The following is an 18,239-nucleotide window of genomic DNA, read 5'->3' on the forward strand; positions in this document are numbered from 1 at the left end:
TTCCAATTCATGTAGCAGGATGTCCAAGTTGTCCGCTGTTCTTTGAAAGAGGAAGGTGGCTGGAGTTTCAGATCTTAACTTGATCTTGCCCTGTGGCTTGAGGCCTTTTAATGCTTAGGTGATGAAGGAAAGGCCTCTCTCTGTCTTTCTTCAAAAAATAGAGACTGAGAGCTACCTTCCTACTGGTCAGTGGCCAGCTTGGTGATACAGTACAGGGAGAGTTTCTGCCCTAGGTGGACTAAGTTCACAAGAGGAAAGTGGAAACGAGCCAAGAAGAATATGGTTCTAAATTAAGAATAACTGAATGGGGACAGTGGGTTGATCTGCCCCAAGAAACTCATTTTTCTCATTAAGGTGGTGGGACACAAACGGTTGTATTTGGTATTCCCTCCCAATGCGCAGAGGAAAGGCCAGAAACAATTGCCGCCCTTAACACTGAAAACTTACCGCCAGCTTGGAGATGGCGTCAAAGGTTTTCTCACTTTAGTCTGCGTTTTGTGAAGCCCGATCAGCCAATAAACGATGATATGCGCGAGTCCGTTGCAAACACAACATCGAAGCTGTTCTTCTGCGCTTAAAGATCAGCTTTTCAAGTGAAAACGAGTTTTAAAAATGCTTATAATTTAAAGACACAGCAGAACGGTGCCAATGTGTGCTTGCAATTTCGGTCTTGCCCGAGTTGCGCTTACACTGTGAATTTGAAACTCCTTGCTCTTGCTTTTTATAATGTGCACACAATTGGAATACCATTTGAGTTGAGTAGTCACAGTCGCTCAAGTGTCTGGACTGATCTTGTGGTCCGCCCCTGGGGCACCTGCCTCCTCTCCTTCCCTTGCCAACCCCCTCACTACCGCGTGTAAGCGTGCCCCTTTCCTTCCCCCAACCCCAACCTGCTGTTCGTGCCAGCGTCAGCTCTTCCTCTGGTGTTGCTTCCTGGACCCACCCTAGGAAAGGACGGCAGAGGAAGATCGGGGTTGCTGTTCGTGACGCCAGTTTTAAAGAGATATGGGGGAAGGGAAGGGGCACATACAGCAGGAGGGGGGGGGAGGAAGAGCCACTGGCTATGGGGTCTTCTGTGTTGGCTCTAGTGCCAGACCTTTGACCACATCTAACGTGACCATACGTCCCATTGTGAACGAGACCATCCCTGTCCCGTAGGCCCCAAGCACAGCTTTGGGATGCTGAAATCTCCTGTTGTCAGGGGCCCGCTGAAGAAACAAGTACTGTACCGTAGCGAATACACCCCCCCTCCCCCCGGTACTTTTTTCAATCCCGGCATCTGCCTCCTGTCCTGACGTCTTCCGGCAGCGGCAGAGTCCCGCAAGAACTGACGGCAACCATTCAGTGAGTGGCGCGGGACCAGGCAGGCGCGCGAAAAGCTCCCGCCTGCTTTATGCGCTGCTCTGCTGCTGCCTGAAGACGTTAACCATGTCCCAAGGGTGTCCACTTAGTCTGCCTAACGATTATGGCTAGATTCACTAAGCAAATCGTTCGTGTACCGAGCCGTTTGCGAGCCGTTTGCGACCCGATTTCGATCCACACATGCAAATGAGAGGAAACTGCATGCAAAGTAGGCAGGGACGTGATTCACTAACCAAATTTGCCGATTCAACTGTGCTGGCCGATCAACCCAAAAAGCGATGGCTGAGGACCAGTTGCTGAAGCCCTTTCCGACTGCCTTCTGCCGCCCTGCTCTCAGGCCTGTCAGCCCCAACTCTCCCACCCTTCCCTGCAGTGTAAGCACGTAGCGGGTTAAAAGCATGGCCTGTAAAAAAAGAAAAAAAAAGGTGCCGGGTCGGAGGTCCAGCGCATGCGTGGGGATCACTATAGAGCGATCTGTGCCGGCAGATGGGGGCGATCCTCCGATCGCCCCCATCTGCATATTGGAGTTTGCAGAATTTGTCGGATACTGCCCGGGATCGTAATGAATCTGGCCCTAAAGCCAACCCTGCGGAACAAGGAAAGAATTTGGGAGGGGATGTATTTACAGAGGCAAGCTTTGGGGTTGAGTGTTTGTTTATTGAAGAGATCCTTGCGATTTGGAAAGAAAGAAATAACGATTCATCTGTTCCTGAGTCCAGACTACTGAGATTGAGCAAATTGTCTAGCAGAAGCCCAGGGGGTAGTGTTTGCTAATGAAGCTCTTTATGGGATCACAGAGGCAGGCAGAATTTGCAGGGGGGGGGGGGCGCAGTGGAATTGCTTTCCTCTTACTGGAGAGAAACCTTTCGGCCCCCTCAGTGACCAGGAAAGCCAGAATTCACGCTCTAGATGGAACTGAAACAGGGAGAAAGGCTTGTATTTCCTGGGTTATACATCTAATATTATACGTCTACCTTTTAATTTCTTGATTCACTTTGGGAATGGGCCCCACATGACATACATGGGAAGAGGGGGTTCAGGGGCGATTAGAGGAGAAATCAAAGGGCTTTTGTTGATTCTTGCCCATCTTCAAACGGTCCAAGGAATGTTAATCAAATATCTTGAGGATGTCTCTCCCCCCCCCCCCTATCCTGGGGCTTTTGATCTGGCTCTTTTCACCAGCCTCCTTCACATATCTTCTGCCCCACATTTTATCTACTAGGCTAGGGTAGGGAACTCCGGTCCTCGAGAGCCGTATTCCAGTCGAGTTTTCAGGATTTCCCCAAGGAATATGCATGAGAGAGATTTGCATATAATGGAAGTGACAGGCATGCAAATCTGCTCCATGCATATTCATTAGGGCTAGCCTGAAAACCCGATTGGCCTGATGGTCCTCCTGGGACAGGGTTGGGAACCACTGATCTAGAGCAGGGGTAGGGAACTCCGGTCCTCGAGAGCCATATTCCAGTCGGGTTTTCAGTATTTCCCAATGAATATGCATGGGATCTATTTGCATGTACTGCTTTCAATGCATATTCATTGGGGAAATCCTGAAAACCTGACTGGAATATGGCTCTCGAGGACCGGAGTTCCCTACCCCTGTACTAGGTTAATTTTTGCATGAACAAGGAGGAACCTAGCTGTGAAATGGGCTGGGATTTTGGATAGTGGGGGATAGGCAGCCCAGCCCAGAAAACAGGTGCAGGGGTGGGGGTGTGGGGGGGGAACCGGTCAGACCAGTACCTCACAGACCACCCCTGATAAGGGGGAAGAATCAAGAGAGAAGGGTTTTGTTGTTTGTTTGTTTTTTGGGGGGGTTATTGACTTCTGAAGGTTCAATTAGTCAAGCAGGGCTGCCCAAGTCCAGTCCTTGAGATCTACTGTCAGGCCAGGTTTTCAAGCTAACCACAATGAATATGCATGGGAGAGATTTGCCTGCATTGCCTTCTTGGTATGCAAATCTGTCTCTCATGCATATTCATTGTGGATAGCCTGAAAACCTGGACTGGACTTGGGCAGCCCTGAATTAGTGTCTGGGAAGCTGGGATCTCAAAGTCCCTCCTTGAGGGCCGCAATCCAGTCGGGTTTTCAGGATTTCCGCCATGAATATGCATTGAAAGAGGTGCATGCGCACAGATCTCATGCATATTCATGTAGGAAATCCTGCAAACCCGACTGGATTGCGGCCCTCGGAGGAGGGACTTTGAGACCCGTCTGCACTCTGCTGTTCTGCCTTCCTGGACGGAAAGTTTGCTCCTGCCAAGCTCTGTTTTGTTTTTGCTATGCTCCAAGGTTTATTATTCATTAACCTGCTTGATTGATGGAATCCATTGGCCAAGCTCTGCTGCTAGGACAGGCAGGAGCCTAGGCTGGCTTGCACTTTGTTCAGAAGGTCCAGGGCTGGGACCAATTAGCCTGATTCCGGGTGCAGCTCAGCTCAGCTAGGCTGCGGCACTCTCGCAGAAAGGGAGGGCTCAGAAATGAGAATCAAAGGGTGGAGTGCGAGCCGCAGCACTACGAGTACCAGGATGCCCCGAGCCGCCCCCTGACGGAAGGCGGCTCTCGCAGAGCCCGGGCAAGGCGAGAGAGAGGCAGCCGGTGCAGCCGCCTACGGGCGCCCAACCTCGGCCCGCCCCCCGCCGGCTGCAGCCGCGTCTAGAGGGCGGGGCGGGGAAGGCTGCATGGAGCCCGGAGCCCCTCGCTAGACCGCTCCAGCTCTGCGCCTCGGCCGCCGCCTGCCCCTGCCATGCCAGGCTGGAGGAGGAACCTGACACTCTGCCTGCAGAGGATGCAGGATGAAGGTAGGGGACGGAGCCGTCGGCCGGGCCTGGCCACGCGCTGGGCTGGGGCGCATTTCTGGGGAGGGGGCATTTTCCTGGCCAAGCAGAGCTTGCAAGAGAAGTTTGTACCTGAGGCAATGGACAGTGGTAGAACGTGAGCCTTATGGCTACCTGGTCTCTCCTTCCAGATTTCCATGTTTGGGGGCAACCCCAGGGCCAGGGACTAGTTCATTAGGCTTCTGGAGCACCCCGGGGTGAAAAGGTTTGGGACAAGGTCTGTTAATGAAGTCCCCACTAGTGGGGCAACTTCTGATGTACCATTCTCTCTCCCCTGAAGGGTTTCCATGATTTCTGCTGCTTTATCATTTTGATGCCATGGAAGCTCCCTTCCTCGGGGCATAAGGACCAGCTGCTCCCACCTTCAAAGGCAAAAAGTCTGGATGTCCTGGAAACATTCTGCAAAGCTATATAGAACTGACACCAGCTGCTGGGTATGGCTTGGGGGTTTCAGTTTTGGTGGTGGCATGGTGTCCGCAGAGGGCAGCCTTAGAAAGTGGCATCTTTTGAACATTTTCCGTGCCTTCCTTAACTGAAGTGATTTGTAACTTTGCTTTTTCCAGTTACTGTATATTATTAAGATGGATTTGGGAAAATCCACTGTTTGTTTCTGTAATAAGTAGTATAAAATCTTTTGGGATCTTGCCAGGTACTTGTGATCTGGATTGGCCAGTCTTGGACACAGGATACCTTCGGTCTGTCCCAGTACAGCAATTCTTATATTCTTATGTGAGCCAAGTATAGGACAATCGAGCCACTGTGACATCACTGCTGAGGTTGGCTCTTAGGCATTGGTGGAATGAGGCATTATGACATCACAATCTCAGCTCTGGAATCTTTTGTTACTCTTTGGGGTTCTGGAATCTTTTGTTACTCTTTGGGTTTTGGCCAGGTACTAGGGACCTGGATTGGCCACCATGAGAACGGACTACTGCGCTTGATGGACCGTTGGTCTGACCCAGTAAAGCTACTCTATGTTCTTAAAGCCAGATTGATAAGCACAATAGTGTGTTAGCCTCCTGGTGTAATGCATATTATTTATTGCAGTCATTAAAATTAGAGGAGGTGTATATTTAAGATTTCATAATGGGAATGTTGTAAGGTGCATAAGCTCCTTAATTGTACTGGGGGGTGCTAGGGGGCACAACTGGGCCTTTCCAGATCCAGGAGTTGTTCAGTGGAGAGACGCACGAGGAATCCTGGGCAAGTCACTTAAGGGAAATTCTAGATCTATAGCGCCAAATCCACACTGAGTCCCTTTTCTATAAAGTACTTCCGACCTTGATAGAAAAGTCATGCCTAACGCAGGGCACCAGACTGATAGAAACAGGCGTAAGTCTAGCGCCCAAAGTTAGGCGTGGATCAGCCAAATTCTATAGCTTGGCACCTAAGCTTGGAGAATGGCCGTTGTCTGCCTCGGCTCCTCCCTTTTGGGCTGGGCACAGGAAAGGTTAAGCGCCCAGGGGTGATCCATGCACCTCTTTAATCGAGCCCCACTTAAGTGGCCAATTAAGGCTCATTTCCTCATGAAGTGGCAGGTGGATCTTGGGTCCATATATAGATCCCAGCACCGAACTTTCAGGGAAGGGGGGAGGGGGGGTTAACCCTCCAGAAATAGAAAATCCCAGTTGTAGCTGAATGTACATCACTTTGATAGCTTTTGAAATGTAGACAGCATAAATACAGCTGTTATAATAGATTACCTTAACGGAGAAATCGGTTTTATCCTTTTTCATTTGTTGGAAAATCTGCTTAAGTAAGCAAGAGTTCAGAGGCTTAACTTGCTTCTGAAAAATGGTATAAATCTATATTTGCAGCTTTTTTTCTCTCCTTCTCTCTTCCTGCACCACAAGCCCTGCCAATGCCATTCAATTTCTCAAAAATCAGCCATTCCTCCTCTACCCAAGTTATCAGACCATATAATGGATGAGAACCCATAGAACTTATTCTCTCTCCTCTATATATGGTAATGAGCACTGGTTTCATTGCTATGATCTGTCCAAAACCAAGTCCGTACCACTGGTAAGCCCCTCAATGTTTTCTACATATACATTCAATTGTGACAATATAACCTAGTCAACTGACCCACGATGGTATGATTCCTATACAGGCAGTCCCCGGGTTGTTTTTAAAGCTGTCCTTAAGTCGGATTTGTATGTAACTCAGAACGTGTAGATTTTAAGGTTCTCGCTGCTTCTCTTGGCTCCCAGCTGACAAAAGGACCAACTGCCCCTACCTGTGTTCTCTCTGCTGCAGGAGAAGTGTAGGGGTCTAGGCTACTGGAAATACTGCTCGCTCAGTGAAATCAAATGGCGCCATAACTGCGTTCTTAAGTCCGAGTCGTACTGAAGTCGGGTGTCTGTAACTCGGGGACTGCCTTTCATGCATTGTTTTGGAGCAAACTTTGACTTCTTGAGAGATGGAGTGATGATCGTTTGGGGGAAAATACTTTCTTGCAGGGAGTCATATTTCCACAGTTAGGCTCAGCGCCTTATCTGACGAGATGGAACTAGCTCATCCCATTCTAAAACTTGCTTCAGTTTAGACCCTGCTACCAGTTGTCATCATACAGGGCTCACCTCTGTCCCCTTTGTTTAACATTTTCCGTCTCCTACTGGGGATTAATGAATTAACTGGGATACCAGACAATATCCAACTGGTGTTTCCTTAGGTGCAAGCGTTGTCCGTCCGTAATGCAGACTTCTGCTTGGCTGCATTGTCTTCGGTACAAAGCCTTTGGGGGTCAGGGAAAGAGCAAACTCGCCTTGAGCTGCTACCGAAGAAGGGGTGACCTAAATCAAGTCAATGTATAAATTAGTTTGCTGATCAGTGTTGCGTGACAGAAATTTGGCTGGTGTGTAGGAAGTCAGGAGATTTCAGAAATTAGACTGGAAATTACCCTCCCCCTTTACAAAACCTCGATAGCGTTTTTTTAGCGCAGGCCGGCGTGCTGAATGCTCTGCGCTACTCCCGAACTCTGAGCATTGGGAGCTGCGCAGAGCATTCAGCGTGCTGGCCTGCGCTAAAAACCACTATCGCAGTTTTGTAAAAGCGTGTGGTTTTTTTTTTTCCAGTTCAAACCTTTTATTGAAGGTAACAGTGATGCAATAATATACTCAGGAATGCAAAAATAATAATCAAATAGATGTACGAGTATTAATATGCGTAGAAATGTGGATTTTAGGAAGAAGTACTGGTATACAGTAAATAAGGCTGCATAGTTGGGGATGTTTAGATGATAGGGCAGACGTACTGTAATATATTACCCGGGGAATTATCTCGATTATTCCAATAGCTTGCATGTTGGTCTTCCCAAGAGGTGGAAGTAGCAATTCAAAATGTGGACCTCTGTGTGTCTCTTGTTAAGTCGCCAATAAAGGCTCATTTCGAATTGACATTGCTTTTAGGGATGTTTGGGTACTAAGATGAAGTGGTATATTTTGTTCAGGAAGAATTTTAAAATGCTACAATCATCAACGCAATGAGGCAGATGCATCTTGGTGCAAGAGCTTCTCCGTGGTTTTCCCTAAATTGTGGAACCGAGTGCCAGGAGAGAGAAAGTGCAAACGGGATTCCTTTCAGTAGAAGGTACAAACTTGACGCATCCCTAAGTCTTAATGATGTTTAAGGCGGAGGAGGCTTCTAGGGCTACCTTGTGGGGAGAGGAGAACAGAGATGGTGTTTGGAGTTTCATTGAATCTAGTTCTTGAGTTATGTTATAAGGGATGTTATTTGGGAACTGTTCTGGACGTTTCTATCAAGAAAGGGACATAGAAACGTTGAGATAAATAAAATGTTCCGAAGGAAGCAACAGTTTTCTGAGACAGTAAAAAAAAAAAAAAAATCTCTTTGTAGTCAACTTATCTCTCAAACATGGATTCTGGTAGAATGTACTTTATCTGAATGCCAGAAATAGCACCTCCAGCTGGTCAGTATCTGCCCTATACTCTGACTTGGGTCAGCACTGGCAGAACAACACTTCAACACTGGAAAGGGATCCTCCAGCAGTCCAGAACGGTGTTTCCTTGAGAAAAGCGGTGTCTCTTCAAATATTATCATTGTTAGAATTAAGATAATGTGTGATTTGGATTTAGATTTTCATCTTTCAGGGAAATGCTCAAATTAAGAGTATATTAAGTGCTGCCTTTTTCGATTGTAGTTGCTAAAGAGGGCTTTGTGGTCAGTCTTGAGCAGGCTCTGGTTCTGGATGATTCTGACCCCTGTATGGATGTGATGATCTGATCCCTGGTGACGATACAGAATTCTGTGTCCTGGCTTCTAACTGGTGTTAGCAGGTTCGCTACGATTTCACCAGAGTATGCCTTACATTATAGATTACCACTGCAGCAACAAATTGAACGGAAAACTTGGTACCCTGTTGTAAGGTTCATCTTGGAGAGGAACTTGAATATGTATTACTGGCTGAGCTTTGCAATTAGCTGGTTCTGTCTGGGCTTCAGTTGGTCCAGCTTTGTGAAGTTCACTGTTTAAACTTAGGGTTTGTGTTAGAAGGAGAGAAGTGTAGGTTTGGAGAGGGCTTGAACATCTTTTAATTTGGCAAAGATTTTTGGTCAGTTTAGAGAGCTAATGAGTGATGGGTGAGTGAAAGGATATGCTGAGTTTTGGTCTCTCTTTGGAGTAGAGAATGACACGATGACAAAATTCATCACCTTTCCCGTCCCTGTTGGAAACCATCTCCATGTCATTCTTTAAGGAAAGAAGGAAGAATCAGAGTCTGAATGGGCTCAGCCACTGACCCTCAATCCTTGCACTGAAGAATGCTGGTGTAGGACCGAGGTTGAGATAGACACTAAAGAAGGACATGGGATGGCTTCCAGCCACTGACCCTAAAGCCTTGCACTGAAGAATGCTGGTGTAGGACCGAGGTTGAGATAGACACTAAAGAAGGACACGGGATGGTTTCCTGCCACTGACCCTCAAGCCTTGCACTGAAGAATGCTGGTGTAGAAGGACAGAGGTTGAGATAGACACTAAAGAAGGACACGGGATGGTTTCCTGCCACTGACCCTCAAGCCTTGCACTGAAGAATGCTGGTGTAGAAGGACCGAGGTTGAGATGGACATGGGATGGTTTCCTGTGATTATCTACGGGGATGGGAACGGTGATGAATTTTGTCACCGTGCCATTCTCCAGTTTGGAGTTTGTTTCAGGCTTAATTTATGCATGTAGTATATATAGAAGCATGACCAACGCATAATTGTCTGCACCTCTACAGTTTGTCTTTCCTCATCTTTTAACATGACGCTAAGATATTGCGCAATTTGTTTATTTGATGCTATTGATATTTTGTGTGTTTCAAAAAGAAAACCATCTCAAATGTGTATTTGATTAAGCAGATTATCAGTCAGAAACAAATTAATATTTCTAGTGGCTTTAGTTGGCCACTTCGGAGATTTCAGCTCTCGGTATCAGCAGCCAGAGTGAGGGCACTAGTTGCTGACCCTTCTGGAAGTGTGGCGGAGTAGGAAATGCTCCCTTGTATCATTTTTGTAAGCGAAGAAATCAAGACAGTAGCTGGCTGAAAATCCGAGTGTGCCAGTAGATGAAAGAAAAGCAACTTTGTAATTCCGCAATCAATAACAGAGCCTTGTAAGTGTATAAAGATCAAAGGAGAATTCTACTTTTCGGAGCCCTGTAGTAACCCTTTATTGTATCCAGTGGCTACGGCATTTTCATTGCCCCCCGTTGCCTGGAGTCGAAGTGTGGCTTCAAGCGAGTCCCTCTCTCTCCACAGCATTGAGCTTTCCTTTTAAAACCTCCTCAATGATGGCCCAGATGTGCCAAGACCGCTGGCCGTCAGGTTGTGCATCCCTCTGAAACGCAAATGTAAGCCAAACTGCACTGTTGAGAATTCTCAAAATCTAATTCATAACGTGGCATTATTATTATTTATTTATTGTGTTAAACTTCTTTGGGGTTCCATTTTTATAGCACAGTTGTTAAAAGTGAAACGTCAGCCAACGCAACATAACTGTGCTTTCATTTGTCTCTTCTGGTGCTCTTGGAGAACTTTCTGTCCTCAAGCACTTGGGCTTTTCTGGCTAGACATTTTTCTTTGCTTCCTCATCCCTAACAATTTCATCCCATATGAGGGATCTTCAAAAGGTTTCTGCACTTTTATTTTTTAAACACTATTAAATATCTCAAAAGCCAAAGGTGAGCTGGCTTGCCGGACTGACTAGTCATATGATATTCTGTGACCATTTTGCGCAAAAATATGAAAGTGCGGGAACCTTTTTGGAGAACCCTTGTGTCTTTTAGCCAGCAGGAAGCCTCATGCCAGGTTTGAAGAAGAATCTCCAGTCAGCAGTGTCATGGTCCTCGTGCACGTTCAACCACAGATGATGATCATAAACTGATCTGTAGCAGGTGGAAAACCACATGTCCATAAATATACGATGCCTAAATATAATCTTACTCTATTCTCATTTCCTTCAGAGAGTGGTAGAAATCTGGAATGCTCTCCCGGAGGTTGTCATAGGGGAAAGCACCCTTCAGGGATTCAAGACAAGGTTGGCTAAGTTCCTACTGGAAGAGAGCATATGCAAGTAAGGCTAGACTCAAGTAGGGTACTGGTCTTTGACCTAAGGGCTGCTGCGTGAGCAGACTGCTGGACACATAAGGACATAAGACTTGCCGCTGCTGGGTCAGACCAGTGGTCCATCGTCCCCAGCAGTCCGCTTCCGTGGCGGCCCCTAGGTTAAGGACCTGAGCCCTAACTGAGACTAGCCTTACCTGCGTACGTTCTGGTCTAGCAGGAACTTGGCTAACTTTGTCTTGAATCCCTGGAGGGTGTTTTCCCCTACGACAAGCTCCGGAAGAGCGTTCCAGTTTTCCACCACTCTCTGGGTGAAAAAGAATTTCCTTACGTTTGCACGATGGACCACTGGTCTGACCCAGCAGCGGCAAATCTTATGTTCTTAAAGAAAAGATTCTTTCCTAGAACTTTTGGGTTAAAAGTTTTACTAGCTTAATTGTAAACTCTGCTTCTTACCAAGCTTTTAGAAGATTATTAAAAACTTACCTATTTGGCATATTCTTTTAATTCATCCTGTAATTTGCTGTCGTTCAGTATTTTACATTTTTGTAAATCACATTGAACTGAGAGGTATTGCGGTCTAAAAATAAATTTGTATGTTACAATTACACATATTGGATTAGATTCTCTGAATGATGCCCGGATTTGGGCACAGAAAATAAAAGGGTACTGAGTGCTATTTATTTAAGAAGTTATATACCTCATCTTGACTATTTGGCTTACAGATTACAAACAATAGTAAGACAGAAAACAGGAGTAACACAGGAAGGCATTAATAGTCGGATGCGTGGTTTTTAACGCCAGCCCCGGCAGTAACAGCTCATAGAATTCCTATGAGTGTCCGAGCTGTAGCGCTAAAAACAGCACTACGTTTTTGTAAAGGGGGAGTAAATGATGCACAGAAAAACACATGGGCACCGAGTGAAATTCTATGCCTGACAGTCGTTGAGTGGGCACCATTTATAGAAAACAGTATTGCACTGGGATTTGCGCTCAATTGTCAGCAGAAATTGAAGGGCTTAGTGTTGCAATCTGGCATCTTCCCAAGTTCTCAAAAGTTGCACTGTGTTGGCAAAATGCCAGATGCGATGAAGCAGGCGACTATCCAAAATCTGAAAATGGTCGGAAGGGGTCCAGCATCGCAGTGGATGGTTGCCTTGGTTGTGTAGGCCTGTGCAAGCCCTCTTGGTATTTTGTTTGCCATTGAACCCATCCCTATCATTCATGGTGAGCTATCACCAACTCCCTTGTTCCCCCTCCCCCCCCCTCAGATCCAGATATCACTTTCCCTTTTTTCTCATAGGAAGAGAGATGAACGCCTCGGGTTGTATTCTGTCAGAATAATCTGACAGGCCGTTATTGTAATGATTTCAAAAAGACGAGTCATTCTAAAAAAAAAAAAAAAAGCGCATGCAAATGAGGTTCGCAAAGGGTCGCTAAATTTACATCTGATAAGTCCCTGGTGATAGCGATCAGCGCATGCGCAGAATAAGCCACGAAAAGAGGCATGTGCCGGGAAAAGCAACGCCATAGGCGTGCCAGCGCTATTGGACGAAGGGGAAGGGAGGGGCAGTGTAAGCGTCGTGGGTAAGACACGCCTTTAATACAAGCGCTCAAGAACTGGGCTTTTTTATTTTTCTCCCCCTCCCCGATGTACAATAATTCACACGAATCTTGTAATTTTTGTTAATGTCAAAATTTATCAAGAGCCCCAGCCAGAAACACCTGCCTAAGATGTGCTTTTCACAGTATGGTACCCCCTGACCAGCTGGTGATTTCTGGACCCCAAAAGGTGGCACCGCGCTTGGGAAATTGCACGGCGATGATAAAGAATCGCCCAGAGTGCTCCTCTGAATATTAATGAGCCCATTTTAATATTAATGACCTTCTTGTACTACATTTGCGTGGCAGAGTCAGAAACTGCTAGAAAGCGCGGAAAAGGCCACCATGAGCCCTCTAACATGCATGCCTACTAAAGCAGCTGGAACCGGTTTAGCGACCATTGTTAAGGGCATGGTACGTTCTGAGCCTCTTCCTTTGAGAGGGCAGCAGTCTCTTGATTTTCCTCTTGAATGGATTCTCTTCACCTGCCTGCTGGTAATCCCTGGGAAAAAAGGGCTCGGAATTGGTTTTAGTCTGAAACTTCCTAACGTCACTCTGTGTGGTGCTTGGCAGCTGGGCAGTGAAGCAGATCACCTCATTAAACCTCACAGAGAATGGATTTTGCAAGAGTTTTTAACTCCTCTGGCTTGGAGGAAAGGACTTGAAGACTGTTGGATGCTTTAGCGTGAATAATTACAAAACTGTTCTGGTCGCCCTGCCGCCAGTGCCCTGACCTGCGTTGCTTCATGCAGCTGTTTCCTGTTAGGTCCTGCTGTCCTCTCTGGCTTAGATAAACTGCTAATTATTGGCACAAAAGATGGAGCATCCTGCTCTTCCTTTTATCACCTGCAGTTCAATATTGAAAGCAAATTAACCTGCAAAAATGACTCCTGGCCACTTTAAATTGCTTGATCCGTGCTAAAACTGAATATTTTCGGCAGCACTAACCAATCTCAAAATCAGCTATTTTGGGAGTTTTCTGGGGGCGGAGTTGGCACTTGGCACTTAATCGGCCAAGGTAATCGCGTAATTTTAATTTAATTCCAGCATTTCTGCTCTGCTTAGCCTCTAGACTCAAAGTGGATAACGGCACAACATGAAACGGGAAGTACAGAAGCTCTAAAGATCAGCATAAAACCAGTAATATCGTAAAAAAATAAAAACATTCCCAAACGGTATTGAACAAATCTGAGACTAAGTATTTAAGGGTTTCTGAAAAAGCCTTGTTAATGAGTTATATTCCGAATACTAGATGGTAAACTAATCCTACTCTGGATTAAGAACTGGCTAAAATACAGAAATCAAGTGTGTAGTATTAAATGGTTAATATTCTCAATGAAGAAGGGTAAATATTATTTTGGATCTGGGTTGGCCACTGTTGGAACCAGGATCCTGGGCTTGATGGACCTTCGCTCTGTCCCAGTGTGGTAAGTCTTATGTTCTTATGTGAGCCAAGACTAGGACAATCGAGCCATTGTGACATCACTGATGAAGTTGGCTCTTAGGCATTGGTGGAATGAGGCTTTATGACATCACAATATGAGCTCTGGAATGTTGCTACTCTTTGGGTTTCTGCCAGGCACTTGGGACCTGGGTTGACAACTGTTGGAACCAGGATCGTGGGCTTGATGGACCTTCGCTCTGTCCCAGTGTGGTAATTCTTATGTGAGCCAAGACTAGGACAATGAAGCCGTTGTGACTTCACTGAAGTTGGCTTTTAGGGATTGGTGGAATGAGGCTTTATGACATCACAATATGAGCTCTGGAATGTTGCTACTCTTTGGGTTTCTGCCAGGCACTTGGGACCTGGGTTGGCCACTGTTGGAACCAGGATCCTGGGCTTGATGGACCTTCGCTCTGTCCCAGTGTGGTAAGTCTTATGTTCTTATGTGAGCCAAGACTAGGACAATCGAGCCATTGTGACATCACTGATGAAGTTGGCTCTTAGGCATTGGTGGAATGAGGCTTTATGACATCACAATATGAGCTCTGGAATGTTGCTACTCTTTGGGTTTCTGCCAGGCACTTGGGACCTGGGTTGACAACTGTTGGAACCAGGATCGTGGGCTTGATGGACCTTCGCTCTGTCCCAGTGTGGTAATTCTTATGTGAGCCAAGACTAGGACAATGAAGCCGTTGTGACTTCACTGAAGTTGGCTTTTAGGGATTGGTGGAATGAGGCTTTATGACATCACAATATGAGCTCTGGAATGTTGCTACTCTTTGGGTTTCTGCCAGGCACTTGGGACCTGGGTTGGCCACTGTTGGAACCAGGATCCTGGGCTTGATGGACCTTCGCTCTGTCCCAGTGTGGTAAGTCTTATGTTCTTATGTGAGCCAAGACTAGGACAATCGAGCCATTGTGACATCACTGATGAAGTTGGCTCTTAGGCATTGGTGGAATGAGGCTTTATGACATCACAATATGAGCTCTGGAATGTTGCTACTCTTTGGGTTTCTGCCAGGCACTTGGGACCTGGGTTGGCCACTGTTGGAACCAGGATCCTGGGCTTGATGGACTTTTACTCTGTTCCAGTGTGGTAATTCTTATGTTCTTAAACTGTTCCAAAGCTGAGGAGCTTTTCCCAGTACTCATTCATCGACATACATGATGGTGAGGTGAAGACAATGTCGGTTCTTGCGATGCTCACAAAGAGCAAGATACCTACATTTTTTAGATTGTCCTGACCTCTTTACTGTACTTTTTTGCTCTGATTGTGCCTTTTCTCTGATTACTCCATCTTTCAACCAATTGTACCATGTTCCCTGATTGTACCTTTTTCTCTGGCACATAGTTTCTCTGACTGTACCATTGTAACCTTCGCTGATTGTCCAGCCCTTCTTCACTGTAAACCGCCTCAAACTACTCTGGCTTTGGTGGTATATAAGAAATAAATAATTATTATTACTAAGACAAGACCTTTACATGGGAAAACTCCCTTGCTCTGCTATTCGGAACTTAGCTCTCTGTATAAAAGTTAGTTTTATCTTTATGCCTTGCCCCCTAGCCAGTAAGTGCAGAATATCTCACTTCCCCAGCTACACTTTTCTCCGAAGAGACCCTTCAGAAATAACCTCTGTAACTAGAGCAGGGGAGTCTATGCTAATAGAACTCATGCATATTCATTGAGGAAATCCTGAAAACCCGACTGGATTGTGGCCCTCGAGGAGGGACTTTGACAGCCCTGAACTAGAGGCTTTGCAGCCCAAATCTGAAAAGGCAATAGCAGCACATTCTTAATTTTGAATGTGTTATTTTTAGATCAGATCATATCTCTCTATCAGTTCATTTTGTACCTACCATGATAGGACTGCATCTCAGCTGGGATTTGGGATCTCGGTCTCTCAAATTTGCAAATAATCCAGCAAGTATTAACAGTAATGTGTTAGAGCTTTCTTTTGGAGTTAAGATGTGCTTGGAAATGGCTTTTAATCAGGCCTGTGGTGCCCGGTACTTTGGGAAATATTTCTACACATGTCTGTCGCACTTTCTTCGTCTCTAGCTGCATTGCTTGATACGTGGGGATCTTTTCTAATTATCAGTGCTGTGTGTTTCTCCTTTACCGCTCGGTCCAGTTTTCTTGCATTCAGCTTCTCATCGGTTGGAACAGGAATGTCCTAAATGATTACAACAGGCTTGTTGTTCAGCTGGCAGCGTTCTGCTCAGAACTGCAATGCCGGGCCTTGTCTAGTCTCCAGCGTTGCATTTATGGGCTTACGGTGCTGATGGAAACACATAAAGATAGGCCATGACCAGTTGAGTGCTAAATATTGGCACTGAACTGGCCAAGGGTTGACATCGCTCCCAAAACAGCTGGTTTCAAATTGGATGCTACTTGAACATTTTTAGCAGCGCTAACTGGTTTAATGCCACTGAATGTTACCAGTTATCCCCCAAAAAGCAACCAGCCAAGAGTCATTGCTGACCAATTAAATTGCTTTGAATATTGCCCAAACGTCTTCATTTTAGGGCCATGATTCCACAGCAAGGCTATAGTGCTTGCACAATTTCCAGATGGTGACTTGTGCCACCTTATTGTGCCTTTCTGATACGTCAAGTGCAGTATGAATAGGAAGTGTGAGGGAACCTGTGAATTATTACTATTTTAGGTTTAAGGCGAAATCTGTAGCCCAATGAATTAGTAAGATTACTCTGTGACAAAACAAGACTGGTGAAAGGGAGTGTCCCTGAAATAATTCTTGAAGTGATGGACTGTAGTTTGCCACATTTTTAAGGTGAACTTGATGTACTCAATCGGTCCATAGTTCATTCATACATTTCATAGCTATTTATTATCTAAGAGCGTGGAATGTTATCGAAGACTTTCTTATAATCGATCCATGCTATACTGTCATTATGGCCTTTCTTTCCATAGATGGTAATGGCTACTTTTAGCATGAACTGTTTTTCTTGGTCCATGTGCTCCCTTCTGTTTTATTACAGTGTAATTAGACTTTGTGTGTGGTCAAATATTCTACTGGCATCTACAGTATTTCCATGACCAGCTTAAAGGTTGTAAGTAGACAAATTATGGGCTCGTAATTTTTGAGACTATTACTTAGGTCTTCATTTAATAGAAGAATTATTTTTCTGTTATCCATTGTGATATTAGATCTGACCATGTGATCAGTTAATTATTGCAGTGTGCTAGGTTTTGGTGGAAAAATATTAACTGTGTGAGTCAAACATTTTGGCATGCTATATGGGTCATTATTCTCCTGTAAGGGTCAAACGTAAGTGGTAATGTTTCAGGCAAGGTGATACTGAAGAATTTTGCAAAATTATCTTGATGAGTCTCCCTTCTCTCTCGTCTTCCTCTCCCCCCATTTTAACAATACATTGGCAGTAGAGTAAGAATTCAGTTCATTGGAATTACTTTTCAGCCCTGCTCCCTACGCTTGCAGCTAATCTATGGCATTCTGGTAAGACGGTATCCCTCACTAGAACAAGTCAACATTTCAGCACCTGTCCAGGACACTTATTTATTTAGGCCCAGTGAACGTGTGCATGGAGGTTTCTTCCTATCCATTTCACTTCTTCTGATTTATCATTTTGCTTTGGCTCACGGTGAACCACAGGCTTAAAACTCCCATTAGGCACCCATAACTTATCCTTTCCAAATGTCTACGATTGGTATCTTGCACTGGGTTCTTACAGGGCACTACAGGTGTGCAAAATGGTTTTGGCTTGCATGTTAAATGCTTTCTGGGAATGAAACAGGGTTTGTAATTTTCGGTTGGACTCATGTCTGTATCTGCTGGTTTCCATGACATAAGAATAGCCTTACTGGGTCAGACCAATGGTTCATCAAGTCCAATAGCCCGTTCTCACAGTGGCCAATCCAGGTCACTAGTACTTGGCCAAAACCCAAAGAGTAGCAACATTCCATGCTACCGATCCAGGGCAAGCAGTGGCTTCCCCCATGTCTTAATAACAGACTATGGTCATTGCGGTGTAATAGCATTTAGAGAAACCAAAGGCAACAACAAACCAGAATTTAGTTTCTTTTGGATGCAGCTAATATTTTTTATTCTAAACCAGCTCGGAACCTTCTCTCCGATGTCAGAATTGATGTCAGGGGAAGGCCTGTGGGCTGGCCGTGTGCAGTCGCTGCATGCACCTGGTCCGTCCATGTTGTGGCGGCATGGGGGTGGGAATGGAGCGTGTCGGGTGGCAGGGTCAGCTTCGGGGAAGAGGCAGTGAGGAATCGGCAGCTTCAGCCGGGGGGGGGGGGGAGAGGACAGGCAGGGAGAGAGGAAGAAAAAGATGGACTCGTGGAGGGACAGAGATGTTGGTTTTGGGAATGGAATGAGGTCTGGAGGAGAGGAGGCAGAATTAAATAAATATTAGATGCACAGTCACAAGGAAGTGCAACCAG

The 18,239-nt window shown here is 45.7% G+C and overlaps 1 protein-coding gene across 5 annotated transcripts in view; it reads left to right on the forward strand.

Moving 5' to 3' along the window:
- The first annotated feature begins 3,523 nt into the window (after window positions 1-3,523).
- Window positions 3,524-18,239, forward strand: part of GRIP2 (glutamate receptor interacting protein 2) — a 223,587-nt gene continuing 208,871 nt past the window's right edge. For 4 of the 5 annotated variants that reach the window (XR_004537330.1, XM_033925935.1, XM_033925930.1 and 1 more), the window contains exon 1: window positions 4,143-4,163. Coding sequence is in view for 4 of the 5 variants with exons in the window: in XM_033925935.1 (XP_033781826.1) it covers window positions 4,158-4,163 (6 nt within the window). In the remaining variant the exon portion in view is untranslated. Of the gene's footprint in view, window positions 4,164-18,239 lie in introns of all 5 variants that reach the window. The other variant, XM_033925931.1, reaches the window with a different exon arrangement.

The sequence above is a fragment of the Geotrypetes seraphini genome, chromosome 17, assembly GCF_902459505.1.
Source record: "Geotrypetes seraphini chromosome 17, aGeoSer1.1, whole genome shotgun sequence".
NCBI classification, from domain to species: Eukaryota; Metazoa; Chordata; class Amphibia; order Gymnophiona; family Dermophiidae; genus Geotrypetes; species Geotrypetes seraphini.